The 14,558-nt window shown below is 36.8% G+C and overlaps 1 protein-coding gene across 12 annotated transcripts in view; it reads left to right on the top strand.

Annotated features, from left to right (window-relative positions):
* Positions 1-14,558, top strand: part of SUGCT (succinyl-CoA:glutarate-CoA transferase) — a 323,333-nt gene that overhangs the window by 126,773 nt on the left and 182,002 nt on the right. For 11 of the 12 annotated variants that reach the window (XM_057371355.1, XM_057371350.1, XM_057371359.1 and 8 more), the window contains exon 12: positions 10,385-10,487. The exons of the other annotated variant lie outside the window; for it this stretch is intronic. In XM_057371355.1, the coding sequence (XP_057227338.1) occupies positions 10,385-10,487 (103 nt within the window). The remainder of the gene's footprint in view (positions 1-10,384; positions 10,488-14,558) is intronic. 12 annotated transcript variants of the gene reach the window in all.

The following is a 14,558-nucleotide window of genomic DNA, read 5'->3' as shown; positions in this document are numbered from 1 at the left end:
AAAAATTATATTAAATTTATTTTTGAAGTTACTTAGAGAGTTAATAGTTTCTCAATGCTAAAAAATGTCAACCCTTGAGAAATGAAGGGAAATGACAAAACAGTAATGACAGAATTTCACTGAAAAATACCTTAATTTCATCACTGATTGCTTGCTAGCATTACAGCTACCAGCATATGGAAAATATAAACCTAAGGTGCATTACCTGGAAAAAAACACCTGTAGACCTTTCCGTTCACTCACTGAGTGTGCACTGCTGTCTGTCTCAAAATGAATTTGTGGGGATATGAGCTGGAGCAGCTTCTTAGACATGGCTTTTCTCAATCTAGTGTATGATGTACAGTATGTATGTACATGTATGCATGTAGTTGTATGAATTACAGTACTTTTGTCAAGATGAGCCAATTTTTTTGTCCCCAAACTCTCCTGCTGCCATTTTCAGTTTATATATCCTATCTGTTCCCCTAAGTCATTGGTCTTTTAAGTAGCATGTATGGCAGATGCTTGGTACTCTGCAGTTGYTTGCACATAGCACTGCTGTTGCACAGTAGATATATGCATGTTTTTTTCAAGCCTTTGATATGGTTATGATCCTAGTAAACTGAGGTGCCACCAGAATCTAGAGCAGGTTTCCATTGACCCATCTACACTGTCCCCRTTCTCTTATCCCTTTTGAACTATTTCCAGAGCTGTGTTCCACCTTTTCCATTTTTTCTTAATTTTCAAAATGAACTAGTTGCAATTGATTTCTAACTTTGAGCATTTAGTAATTGCAAAAAGAAGGATTCTTTACCTCSTCCTCTTAAAAAAAACCCAAAAAACAACAACAAAAAAAAAAAATTGCCAGGCTTTATATAGGTATAAAATAGGTATAAAAGGAGGTGTTCAGACCTACTCAAAGGGTCARTAACTCCCTCAAGTCTTGAATATTTAATTTGCTTAATGTGTGGAGTAGAAATTTTTGAAAACATCTGAACTCTGAATACCAAGGAGACACTTGATGGCTTTCATTTGCTATCATAATAGCATAATTGAGCAACTGAGACTCCTTGGTCATAGTTTTATTCTAGGTATCTGCCCAAGGGAAACATTGATACAATTGGTCAATGTTAAGGAATGCTGAGATTTTTTTAGAAAAAGGCTGTATCTTGGGAATTCTTGACTCAAGTGACCTCTAATTTAGATCAATAATTCTACTCACTACCTGTGGTAACCATGCCAGATTTCAAGGCAGTTACGTAACTGCCTAGGGGATTATGCAGCTCTTAGAAGACATTGACCCTTAAGCAGAAGGCTTTTCAGAAAAGTGTGAAATTATGTGTTCATCAAAGTCAGATGTCCTGAACTGAGTGTGAGTACAAAATGGGGATGAATATGGCTTGAGACATACAGCTTTGAAAGGTGTGTATTGCTCCATTAATTTCAGGAACAATTTCCTCACCCTCTTTCTTCTGACAGAAGTGAAGTGTGAAGCACAATCAATCTGTACCTCTCAATTTCCTCTACAAGCTACCCATGAATGGTAGAGAAGGAGAGAAAGTAGAGAAGGATAAGTTCACATATCTTCAGAGAATGTCAGGCCTCAATAAAAGTGACTGGAAGGTAACCTGCTGTGGAGTTGTATGCTGCTTCTAAGAGAGCCAGCTCTCACATTGGTGTAAGAGGAGGGAATTACAGAAAACAGTTCCATCTTGAGAYATAGAGTGTTTTTCAGTTACATATTCTATGGGGAAATGAGTAAAATGCTGTAACGACCACTGGTTCATAGGATATTGACAGGGAAGGAGAATATAGGTCTATGGGGTATTTTCTRCTTGTTTTGCTACTAGTTGTGTTGTCCCTCTTCCATCTTTGGTCCTCTTTCTTCGATGCTGTTTTTCTCCTGTCCCCATAATTTTCCTCCACTACCTACAGTCCCCTCTCCCTTGCTTCATCTTATTTCCTCTTTCTCTTCCCACTGCTGACATTTGTACATCTACTCTTTGCATTTTAAAAAAAAAGACACAAACAACCAATTTCGGTGCCTTCTGTATCTTCCTTTCTATTTAGCTTACATTTTCCCCAAATGACAAGAAAGCAGAACTCTGGCAAAAGCAAATCACCTCTGCCTTCCTGTCTTGTGTATGTGCCAAGAATCAGTTTAAAATGACCCTACCTGGGTGGAGGTCAGGTTCAATGGCTACCACTGAGGCCCCTGAGACTCACAGCTCATGTGGGAACTGACAGACTACAGAGCACTCTGCTTTTTAGGTTTCCAGTGGAAACCTCTGGTTTGTGAGTTAGATGTACATCTATCCAAGAGAACCAAGATTTAATTTTTGCTCTGCTCCCCTCCACCTCCCTTCCCTTCTACTTTTACCTTTCCTTCCACTGGAACACAATAGTACCAGGTACAATGCAGATTATTTTGTATGTGTGTATATATGGATGTGTATGTCAAGACATACATATATAGTGGGCACGTGAAACTTGAGATGCATCTGTACAAAAGCTAGTATGATACCAGTTTTAAAAGAAGCTGCTTTKAGAAAGGGGGCTTAATCTGTTGACCTTCCTCTTCAAATTACTMCACAATTTGAACATTTATCCTACCATGCACCTCAGTAATATTGACCCACTTTAAGATAGGGCAGCTTAATGCATGCTCCAAGGTACTTTGGGATATTAACCTGGTAAATGGAACAGAGTGTGTGGGATTGTGTGAGTGCAAGGGGAAGAAGATAAATAGCAGACATGCCCTCTGCCTTTRAAGTGAAGCAATTAACATAAAGAAGAATATATAAATTCAGCATGATTAGTGCTCCTGCAGCTCTAACTAAATTATTGTAGACTCAGAAGCATTAGGGCTGGAAATGATTGAGAGTGAAACTTCTATTCCTAGCACTTACATTTAAAACCCCGTATTCTTGACTCTATACTACAGCTGCATGTTGCTTATGTAATATGAGGGGAAAAGGAAAGAGAAGGAAGGAAAAACAGAGGATCTCAGTTAATAAAGTCATTGCTAAATTGTTTCCACCTAGTAACAGAAGAAGAGGGCAACTAAAAGGGAAAGAGTGTTGTAAGTGTTTAATTTGCCTGATGAGAACCGTTGTTAAATTCAYGCTGGTTGAGACACACCCAGTCTCTGTAAATCTCCTTCCCTATTCCCACGATTTCCTTTTCTAAACCAAGAGCCTTGCTGACTGAAGTCACTGTTGATAACATCACAGGAATGAGCATCTGGTTGTTTACAGCTTCAGCAAGACAGGTGTCTGAAGTTTGAAAGACAGYTGGCTTCAGTGTGGCACAGCTGGTAAGGTTTGCTTTCCCCAGTTATCTGCCTCACCATCAGTACATATAGCATTGAGCTGAGTGGATATTAGCTATGAAATTGCCACAGTTTGCTTTAAAATGCTTTGTTTTAGATTGATATTAGTTTTAGGATGACTTCTATGTATGCAACTGTCCCCGTTTGAAAGACAGGTATTTGCTAATGAAGGCAGGGACCCCCCTTTGAGTGGTGGCTATGACCCCCCTTCCCTCCGAATTATTATAGCTTTGAAAAAAAAATCACGGGCTTTCAGGCAGGAATATGGGTAAAAGGGAATAACAGTTCTTACTAATATGTGTATATAACAAGGTGAAACAAGTAACAATAACAATAGCAACAACACAGCCCAGTCCAAACCTAGTGACAGCCTTCTAGAAACAGTCTCTCTCTTGGCGAAGTTACAGTTTGGTTGGTAGGGACACTGCTGGCTCTCGGCTGAGCAGGGAAGGCGCGACGATTCTTCGGAGACTGTAGGGGACGTTGTGGCACGGGTCCCGGCCAGCTCAGATCTCCCGACGGCTGCGATGATTGACACAAAATGGCAGAGGTGGATGGAGAAAAGTTTCTCTGCAAAACTCACAGCGGAAAACGCCGGTGCTCTTCTGGACACCAAGAAACCCAGGACCTCAGAAGAGACGAGCAGGAATCCCGCGGCCGTGAGATGGGACAGAGCAGAGCTCACCCCCCTGAAGCCAGAATCCCAGGCAAGGCACAGCAGAGGAAACCACGGTGCTGCCAGCAGGATCCCCCTCTCCGCGAAAAGCCACGAAGGGGAAAAAAAAAACCAAAAAACCAAAACTCCCAATCCACCGCCCCCCCACCACCACACAAAAGCTGTCTCGGACCATTCGGGTGTGGCCATAGGTATCATTGTCTTTTAAACACCCAGCAATTAAAAGGATGATCGGCCATTACGTAACCCAGCAACAAATGGGGGAAGAAAAAAATTCCCCAAAGAAAGGGAACAAAAGGAGAGGAATTTAAACCCACAACAGCAACTGAGAGAGATCAAAATGTCTCAAGCATCTGGTTTTAGGACTGGGTAGGCTAACATKTATGTTCTGTGTGTTTTCTCGCTGCTTAGTAAACCTCTAAGCATTTTCCTACTGTGCTAAGTTCAGGATTCTTGCTGAAAAGGAACTTGACATCTTTTTTTCTGAGGACATACATTACTAACTGTGAGGCTGCTGAAATCAAGGCAGGTCTTTTTATTGATTTTAAATGAACTTTTGGACCTGACACGTTTTAGACCCCTTGAGTTAAAAGAAAAACAGCAATAAAATCAATACAACTTTGCGTTATTCTCAATGTGCTTTTACTGATGTGTGTTTACCCAGCTGATTTTCAGCTAATTTGCACTTCTTTTGTCATAACTATAAAAGTTATGGTCCTTTTTTGTACTTGAGTAAAACAGAGGAAGATTGGGGAAAAGTAGTATATTTATAATGTGCATGGCTTAACATTATCTGAATACAAAATAACTAGTTCTGTTACATGCTGGGTTAACAACTTAGTAGCCATAAGGAATACATTTTACAATATAGATGTGTTTCCCTCTGTCTGATATGACGCTCCTTAAAAATCATGTATGATTTTAAAGCAGCATGCAAATCTTGATGAAGGAACGAGGAAGTCCATTCATCCCTAGCACAAATTTTTGTGCATAAAGGTGAAGGTTTATTAATAGTTTTATTAAACTGGTAACAATATAGTATGGAGAAATAGAAAAGAATTTTCAGGGTGGATTTGTGGTACCTACAAATCTTTGGACAGTATTTTATGAAGCTACCACTTATAATTTACTGTAAGTGACATCTTTTAAAGTAGTTGAWATATCCATCAGCAAAACCTGTCAGTACAATCATGCTGATCCCAAATATTTTAATATTTTGTCTGTTGCAGTTTGCCCAGTGATTCATCAGTAAGAGACTAAAYACTTAACAGAGATAATTACAGACTATTGAGTAAATACTATAATATTCACTTTGAAAACACTAATTCTATATTCACTGTACACTAAGGGATAATGATCCGCTCTTTGAATTTTCCAAACAATTATTTTCTATGGCTTTTATTTTGTATAGTGTCTTCCATCGATGCTACTGTAAGAAATTGTACAAACTCTCTTACTCATTTAACACCCATTAAAGAGGTATTTAGTAGTGAAGAGAGAACATATTGTAGATATTTGGAAGTAAAGAGACTGTTGATAGAACAAAATAAACAAAAAAMCATAGTGCAGATTTGGGTTGTGCTAGAAAACACAGGAATGCTATTGTGGACTTTAGCAAGAACAGAGGAGCATTTTTGTGATTGACCTAATGTAAAAAGCTTTTACTAATCCTAGATGTTGCTGTTCCAAGTGTATTTGGTAGCTGTCCAAATTACTTCTCTAAATTAATTGCCATAAGTTTCCTATAGAAAACAGCAGTATTTTTCTTCAGTAGTTTTTCTAAACTTTGCATGGAATTGGATGGTGTTATCTATTAGAGAAACAAGGTTGCCCTTCTACATAGGATATGGCAAGGACTGAAGGTTTACTGGGAAACAGAAAATGGAATGCACATAAAATGGATTCATTAATGCTTTTGGAGTCTTTGTTTTATTGAAAGATAGAATATTGCTTAAAAAAGGGAAACAAAATTTCGTTAATAATTATTAGGATGAGAAGCTTAATATATGTTAATAGCACTTGTGTGTGTTTCATTGAAGCAATTTCATCCACCTTGCACAAATCAAAAAAAAAATGTAACGATCCATTTCGTCCTTTTTTTTTTTTTTTTTTTTTTTTTTTTTTTTTTGTAATTTGAATTTGTTAGAAAGCAGAAGGGAATGCTTTTCAAGGAGCAAAACTACACTTGTATTATGTGTAAGAAAACAAGGTGTAAATATTTTTTTTTATTTTATATTACATTTTTTGCCTTTTGGAGGATTTTTCTTATATTGTGCTGTAATACTTTTTAATGAATTTGCTGAGTGTATATTTTAAATTAAGATGTTTTCATTTAATGATGCCTGCTAGATTTACCAATTGAAGAAAAATATACTTAGCTGGATTTCTTCCAATTTCAATTAGTTCAGCTTATGTTACACTTTCTATTCTTAAAATATTTTTAAGCATGAAATATATGTAATGTTAAATGTTCTGGAATCTGATGCCTCGTTTCAATACTGCAACTTCAGTATCTTCATGACGGCTGTGTAATTCAGTGCAGAGGAGGCTTACAGTACTGCTTAGAATGCCAATAAGACATGATGGAGACTTTTACCTGTTAATGAAGTAAGCCTCAGTTTAGGCTTTACAGTAAATGTCCTAGCAATGGGTTTGTTCTTTTCTGGGGTGCATATCCTTCCTTTTTCAGAAGTATTTTCAGAAAGAGCCTGCATTCAAGCTTCATACCACAAAGTAGTACAATGAAAATCAAATCCTATTGAACTTCTAAAATACTGGTAATAATTGCAGGAAGCTAAGCTACAGGTTTAAAGCATTTCTACAAATAAGTAATCGATAACTGAGATGGCATTATTTATCTGATTATGTGTATATATGTAGCTAATGGAGGATTTATAGGAAAAGGCACTCATCTGAAAATGTATGGAGCTGTAGTGTGAATTGCAGTGTTGTGCTCTCCTGCAGTCACTGAGTACCACTGAGCTAAAGATTCTCTTGCAAGTGTCATGTTTCAGAGTTCAGATGCTCTACAGTCTTGTTTTGTTTTGCTTTTCCCCTGCTTGCTCAGATTTGAAACACAGGCCATTGCTTAGCCTGGAATGCACAGTTATTTTATTTATATCCATCTGTTATTTCATTTATATATGTGCATATATGAAGAAAGCAAATACTTTCTTTTTATTAAATGAAAAATGTGCAAAGTAGAATATTTATTAAAAACAATGACAAAGCATAGAATTAAATTTTAAAATAAGGATTAAGAGAAAAAAGGTTGGCCAGACCTTCTGAGTTCCTGCTGGCCAAGCTTTCATTTTCAGGAGTGAATGTCAGTCTTCTTGAAAGTTTTTGTTGAAAATCTTTTGATATTTTTGCTGAGCATGTTATTAATGGATACTTAGCAACCTAAATATCAGCCCTTCATTGTATGCAAAGCTTATGGTGTTTATTTGTGTAAGTATTATCAAAAATTGTATTTAGTTGGGGGAATAATACATACAGATTGACTCAAAAAAAAAAATCAAAATTTGTACATCTGACATCAGAGGTAAAAGCTAATATTTTTTTAACCATGCCTTATCTTTTATCAGACTTTGAAAACAGTATTTCTCCCTTAATGATGTACGGCAGCTGTTTCAACATATAAAACATAGTTGAATGAGCAAAATAGTTGCATGCTGTTGTTCTAAAAATCTGAACACTAGACCTTTATTGGCAGTGGTGATGTTCTGTTTTGGTTTTAAAGAGTTTGCTCTTTGTTTATTTTATTTTATACTTATTAAACAGTTTGCTGTTTTTTGAGTTATGCTCTCAACAACCTCCCTTCAGCACAAACAAAGGAAGCTATTCTACTGCAGAGTTAGATAAAGAGTTTCAATTTCAAGAGGAAATGCTCTGTGTATTCCTTGAGGGTAATAGAATCTGGGATTGTACTTCTTTGAGTTGAAAGCTTTTAGGAATTGTCTCCAGGTATCAATAAATAAATTAATGAACAAGACTAAGGCAAAAGTTAGATCTATTCAAAAAAGGTTCTTTGCAAAACAGACAATCTCTTGTTTTCTACTAAACTGTGGGKTTTTTTGTTTGTTACATAGGAAGGAAAAGCCTGAGCACAAGCTAAAATTGTAACAATTCATGTAGAGTCATAGAAATTATTCTTAACATGTACATGTATTCTGCAACATACATATACATACATACACAACTCCACTATATATTGAGTCACTCACAATAATTACTGAAAAAGAATCTATGTCTTGAAAATTATCCATGTTTACCACAACATCAGGAGTGGCATACTGGTTATGCAATGTGGATTATAGACACTCCTATTGAAAATACTTCATTTTCAGACTATTCTTTAAATGTGAAAGTGTTGGGTTTTGAGATTTGGGAAGATATTTCCCTTAAAAATCCCTACCTTTCTTAAAAAGAAGTGCAGGGACATAACATAGCAGGACTTATACATTACTAACAGATCAATTGAATGTTGATACATACGTTAAGAATTACAATAATTTCTTAGTGATGATCTTCAGCACCATGGTTACGAAGTTGAATCTAAGATTCCTCTTGTAGCTGTCCTGTCTTGTTCGAAATGAGATAGTGGAATTTGCAGTGTCAAAAAGTAGTAGCTGAGAAAATCTTTCCATTTATAACAATAGAGTTAGTGGGCCATGAGTTATGAAGCATCTCAGTTGGTAGCAGGGGACATAATAGTTTTATATAAATAGCATCAGTAAGTGATGGGAAACAGTTTTTCATGTGAATCGTATTTCCATTATGCAATAGTTTGTGCCCCAAACCTTAATATGGAAGGCTATGAATAACAAGAATATATGGATTATGAGAATTGTTGTCAAATGGAGAGTACTGAAGTGATATACAAATTGTGTTTTAGATTAAAATCATGGTTTGCTACTAGCTGCAATCACTGAGGAAGGAAGGTTATCCGCCTCTCTGTTTTTCCCAGTTTCCAGTAATGTACCTGGTTCTAGGCACAGTTAGCAAGAGAGTACTAAATTGGATGGACCAATTTAGGTGTGTCCAACAGCAGTGCTGTCTTTATGGCTGACTACATCTTTACCATGAAATCACTTTAATATTCAGTCAAGTACATTACATATAATTAGACTGTGCAATAATCTTATATCTGTTGTCTTTAGAAGCTATGCTGCATTATGCTTCATTTCTTCATGGGTCATGCTTCATTTTATAATACATTTTGCACTTTTAAGGCTGTTTATTTTGATTTTTCTTTTCTATTGCTCCTTCCAATTCTGCTAAAATTATTTGCTGCCTTCAGGAAAAACACTGAGAAAGAGCCATCCATAACTTGTGCTAGAAGTAAAGCTGAATGTTACTGACATTGTTCCAAATTACACTTGAGGAACACCAAACTGGGTGCTATAGAACACCAGTAATTGAGTGTCCCTTTTAGAGATTTCTATTCATTTCATTTCTATCAGGTCTTTCAATTGCATCTTATTTCTTTTCATTTTTGAGTGTATCCTGAAGTCAATCTTTGATTTCTAATAAGCTGGTAGACCTTGGTAGTATTTATCTTAATGATATTTAAAGTACTTTCTCCAAGTAAGTTCACTTTTGATTCAGGATCCCAGATGACTGCCAAAAATACTATCACTCAATGACTGGTACTGTTTCAACAGTGTGTTTTCTTCATGTTTGTAACTCTACTAGGCAGATGAGGAACAAAAAACTAACAAAACAGTGGAAATAGAGTGATGCTGCAAGGTATGAAACTGAACACTTAGAAAGAAATGAGCTGAGCTTTTTGCATGTGATACAAAGACCTGGAGAAATGTGTTTACCAACATATAGGCACAGTGTATATATGCCATAGAATAGGTTATGTATTTATCTTAAACCATACAATAAATAAATAAATAACAATCAGTCTGACCTAAAAATATGACTGTTAATCCTGGTGTATGTTTTGATGGTGCTTTATATCAGCTTTTAATGAGCAGTATTTTTATAGTCTTCTTACTCACACTGTATCATTTTGTTATTAAATATGTACATAATAGAAAACAAATGTGAAGCACTTTAGTATAATTAAGGACTGGAGGATGCCCCTTGATCCTTATTTGAAACTGATGATAAATTTGGCTTTACATCATTGCTGGATTGTTTCAGATGATAGAATGTTGTTTCAGAGGATAGAAATAGACATCAGTTCAGAGATGTTATTTCCCCTACATCTTTGGGTTTTGCATTTCTGAAGAACATACGTGGTACATTTTTGCTCTGTTGTTCACTGACTGGGAAGAAATCAGTGGAGAGGAGTATGAAAGCAGTGAGAGGGAGGAGATGTGCTGTACATTTCTTAGAATCTGAAAGCACAGTGTTGAAGCCACAGTCTTCTTATTTGCTCTTAGGTTTTCAGAAAAAGAGACGATCGAATGGTTGCAGCTCTTTGAAGGGAGTGGTGTTCCATATGGCCCAATCAACAACATGCAGCAAGTGTTCTCAGATCCTCAGGTTGGTCTTCACCAAGTATTTTCTGTACATTATTACACATGTTTTATGAATGCTGAGGAATGATCTCTTTTCCTSCCACTCAGACCTGAAATTGGCTACTTTAAAATGGGATTTGAGAGGTTTGTGATGGATTGAGTTTAGGCCAATGGTAGGTCATATTAAGAAATAAATACAGATCCTTAAATAAATTATATGCTCCGAACACAGATTTTGTCATCATGAATTAAACCATTGGTATTCCATGTCTCATGTAGAGTCTGTATTTCAAAACTAGCCAGTAAAATAGAGAAAGAACCTGTAACATAATATGTAATTACATTTCATTGCATAAATGTGCAGGAAAGTACCTTTTTTGCTGACCCAAAAGAAAAAAAAATTCAGTGTGGGGTATGGATAACCAGAATCAATTCTGTTTGAAAAAAATGGGCAACATTTTGACTGGAAACAGAAAMATGAAATACAAAGTTCATATGAAGAAAGAATCTTAAACTTTTCTTGGCCTGGTAGTTTCAGTAGCTAAAAACACTTCACATATGTATCTATTTTAAATTTTTAATATTTCAGTGAATAAGTTATTTTTATTTATCATTATCATTCTTTATTATAAACCATATTTTTRTATTTTATTGTCTGTAGTTTTATCCTGTCTGCTTATTCCCTGATCACTCCCCAGCTTTTTACCCTCTGGCTTAGGATGGGTTAAAGGGCCCAAAATAAACTGAATTATACTGTCTTGAGTAGTGTAACTGAGTATTTTATGTATGTTCTAGTGTGTGATGAATCTCCTCTAAGCTGACTTCTGCTAATGAGAATTGCAAGAAAAAGTGATTGATTATTGACTRTTTTTGTTTTTTCTTTCAGTTTTGTACATGTCTGCTGTCATAAGTGTTTGTCATGACTGATTGTAGTGTCAGGAAAATAGGAACAGGCAAAACAATCCCTGTCATAAAAGAATACTTTTATAATAAATATGTTTGTTGTAAATATTAGTATTATATTTTGGAGGCATAAAATAATATTTGTTAGATGACTATAGGGAATTTATTTTTATTAAATAAATACACTCTCCTTAAAATGATGTACTATCATGCTGTAAAGTATGCATGGGCCAAATTTTTCACTTTGCAACCTTCTCAGGGATTTAGGTTGGGCTTTGARGAACATACAGCAGGATTATTTTACTCAGACTTGGCTCCACTTGGGGCAACATTGGAAAAATATTCCATGCTTCTTTTTGATGCTGTGAATTTTCAGTACTCTGAAAGAGACTGTTTTTTAAAACCTTATATGTCGTGGGCTATTACCTCCCAAATTGAAAAGAGGTTAGCTTGGCTACCTTGCTCTTGTTAGAGTTCACCTAAATATTATTTTCACATATGTATTTTTATAATTATCTATATATTATTTATATATATGTGTCAGATTACTACTTGATATGGTTAGCCTATCTGTGAAAGGCACCACGGTGCTTTGCAGTTAGATATGGTATGTTTTATGAAATGTTTTCCTGTAAAGGGGCATGCTAACCTCTTCCTCATGAAACTCCTTGAACAGCTTTATCTTTTCTGCACCCTTCTCTGAAATACATGGCACCTGGACATTGCATTCTTATTGCTGCTGGAAATTGAATGCCGATATTTGTGCATAGCTGCATTTGTTTCATTTCTGAAAGCAGCATTTTCTCACAGGTATTTTCAGTTCAAAGGAAGCATGGGAAAAAAAAAACCACTGATGGTGTCTGACAGAGGAAGAAGTTTATCGCCTTAKAGACTGTAATCTAGGTATTTTCTGCACTATGAAATCCCAGGTATAATAGGGAAAAACCATCACCCACCAACAAGAACATATCTAATCACAGCAAGATTTTTCATCAATTCATAGAATATTTTGAGTCAGAAAGGACCTTTCTCAGGTCATCTGCTTCAACAACACTGCAATCTGTAGGGGTATCTTCAACAAGATCAGAATTCCCATCCAGCCTCATCTTGAATATTTCCAGGGATGGGGCAACATGTTCCTGTGTTTCCCCACCCTCATTGTAAAAAACTTTACTATAGCTAATCTAAATTGACCCTTTTTCCATTTAAAATCATTAACCCTTGTCCTATCATAACAGACCTTGCTAGTCCCCGTTCAGGTACTGGAAGGCCACAAGAGGGGCTCCCTGGAGCCTTCTCTTTTCCAGGATGAGCATTCCTAACTGTCTCTGATTTTCCCTTATTGGAGTGGTGCTCCATCCAGCCCTCTGATCATCTTCACAGTACTCCTCTGGACTACTCCAACTTGCTCCTTCCTATACTGTGGACCCTAAAGCTGGACACAATACTCCAGGTGGGCTCTCATGAGAACAGAGTAAAAGGGAAAGATGTCTCTCTTGACCTGCTTGTCATACTTCCTTTGATATAGCCTAGGACATGTTTGGCTTTCTGGGACACAAGCACACATTGCTGGCCCATGTCCAGCGTCTCATCCCCCAGCACCCCCTATTCCTTCTTGRCGGGGCTCCTTTCCGTCTGCTCATGCCCCAGCTCATATTGCTCCTCAGGACTGCCTCAACCTAGGTGTAGGACTTTGGACTTGACTTTTTTGAACCTTGTGCTGTTCCCATCAGCTCACTTCTCGAGCTTGTCCGAGTCCCTCTGGATGGCATCCTATCCTTCAGGTGTGTCAACTGCACCCCTCAGCTTGATGTCATCTGCAGATTTGCTAAGGGTGCACTTGATCCCTGCATCTGTCATTGATGAGGACATTAAATAGTTCTGGTCCCAGTAAGTGCCCCTGAGGGACGCCACTTGTCACCAATATCATATCTCACCGAGCCATTGACCCCTACCCTCTGGATGTGACAATCCAACTAAATCTTCATCCACCCATTCATCAGTCCACCCATTTTCCTACGTGTAAACCTGAACCCGGTCATCAAGTATGAAAACTTTGTAATAATTCTTCCCAGTGCTCCCATATGGTGTTTTTTTCAGACTCAATTTAAATCAGAAAATAGAATTCTAAGAAGGGTGTAATACAACTTGCATTTGATAACCATGCATACTAATATTGTATAGCAACATGTGCATTGTTATGTAAAATTAAAGAGTTTATCATAACCCGGTAATCTGCTTCTCATCACCATTTGCTTGCAACCATTGCAAAGACTCCAGAAAAGCATCAAACCCCATGATACTTTGATTTAGCCAAACTCTTATCTACTTCTAATAGATAATAAATAGGCTTTGCAAACATCTTCCATTTTGTGTGCTACCATTAGGATTGGATCTAGACATTTTGTTTACTTTATTTATTGTCATCATCTTCCTCTTGATCTTTGGATATTTACATCCGTAATGCAAACACCTTTCATTGCAAGTGTAGGCTTCCACCATTAGTGGCCAAGATTCACTGCATGGGTGTTAGCTCAGCTGTCAATAATGCTGTAAAGGGTGCTCTAGGCTGGTACCAGATGAAGACAGAAATCCTGGGAAGGGGCTAGAATAACACAAGGGATGACTAAAAGCAAGTGTGAGGAAGGGGAAGACAACTATAGGAGATGATTCAAATGGTCTAAAGGAACTCAAGTGTCTAAAGGTGGGTTGCATTTTCAAATTTTATTTTAACAAAGAAGACCACAGAACTCTGACGGCTGAGAGTGGTTTATATAACTTCTATAAACTGAGATAAAACAACACATTTTTTGATCCCAGGACATTTTGTTAATATTGTTAACGGTTTCAATTATACTCCAAGTGAGCTGCCAAAACCCAGGAAATTTCTTACTAAGTTGGAGTGCCAGGTGATACTGTTTTTCCATGAATGAAGTGAAATGTCCACTTTTCCCACTGATTATAATCTCTTATTCATTTCTGAAGTTAAAATGAATACCACAGGCATTTGTACTGCTAAGTCAATCAGTCTGTGAATGCTTATGTGTGTGCTTGTGCATATATGGATAAAATGGCTGAGAGAAAGAGGAGATTGACTAGTTAAGGGAACAAATTTCTTAAAAATGTGAGGGAGAAAGGAATGTTTGTGAAAGTTGTTGCAAACTTAGTAGTATAGTATAGACTATTTTAATAA

This window comes from Malurus melanocephalus, unplaced genomic scaffold (assembly GCF_030028575.1).
Source record: "Malurus melanocephalus ecotype Western Australia unplaced genomic scaffold, MMel_1.1 scaffold_145, whole genome shotgun sequence".
Classification (NCBI taxonomy): domain Eukaryota; kingdom Metazoa; phylum Chordata; class Aves; order Passeriformes; family Maluridae; genus Malurus; species Malurus melanocephalus.
The sequence above is the reverse complement of the archived record's forward strand: the minus strand, read 5'-3'. Positions and strand labels throughout refer to the sequence as shown.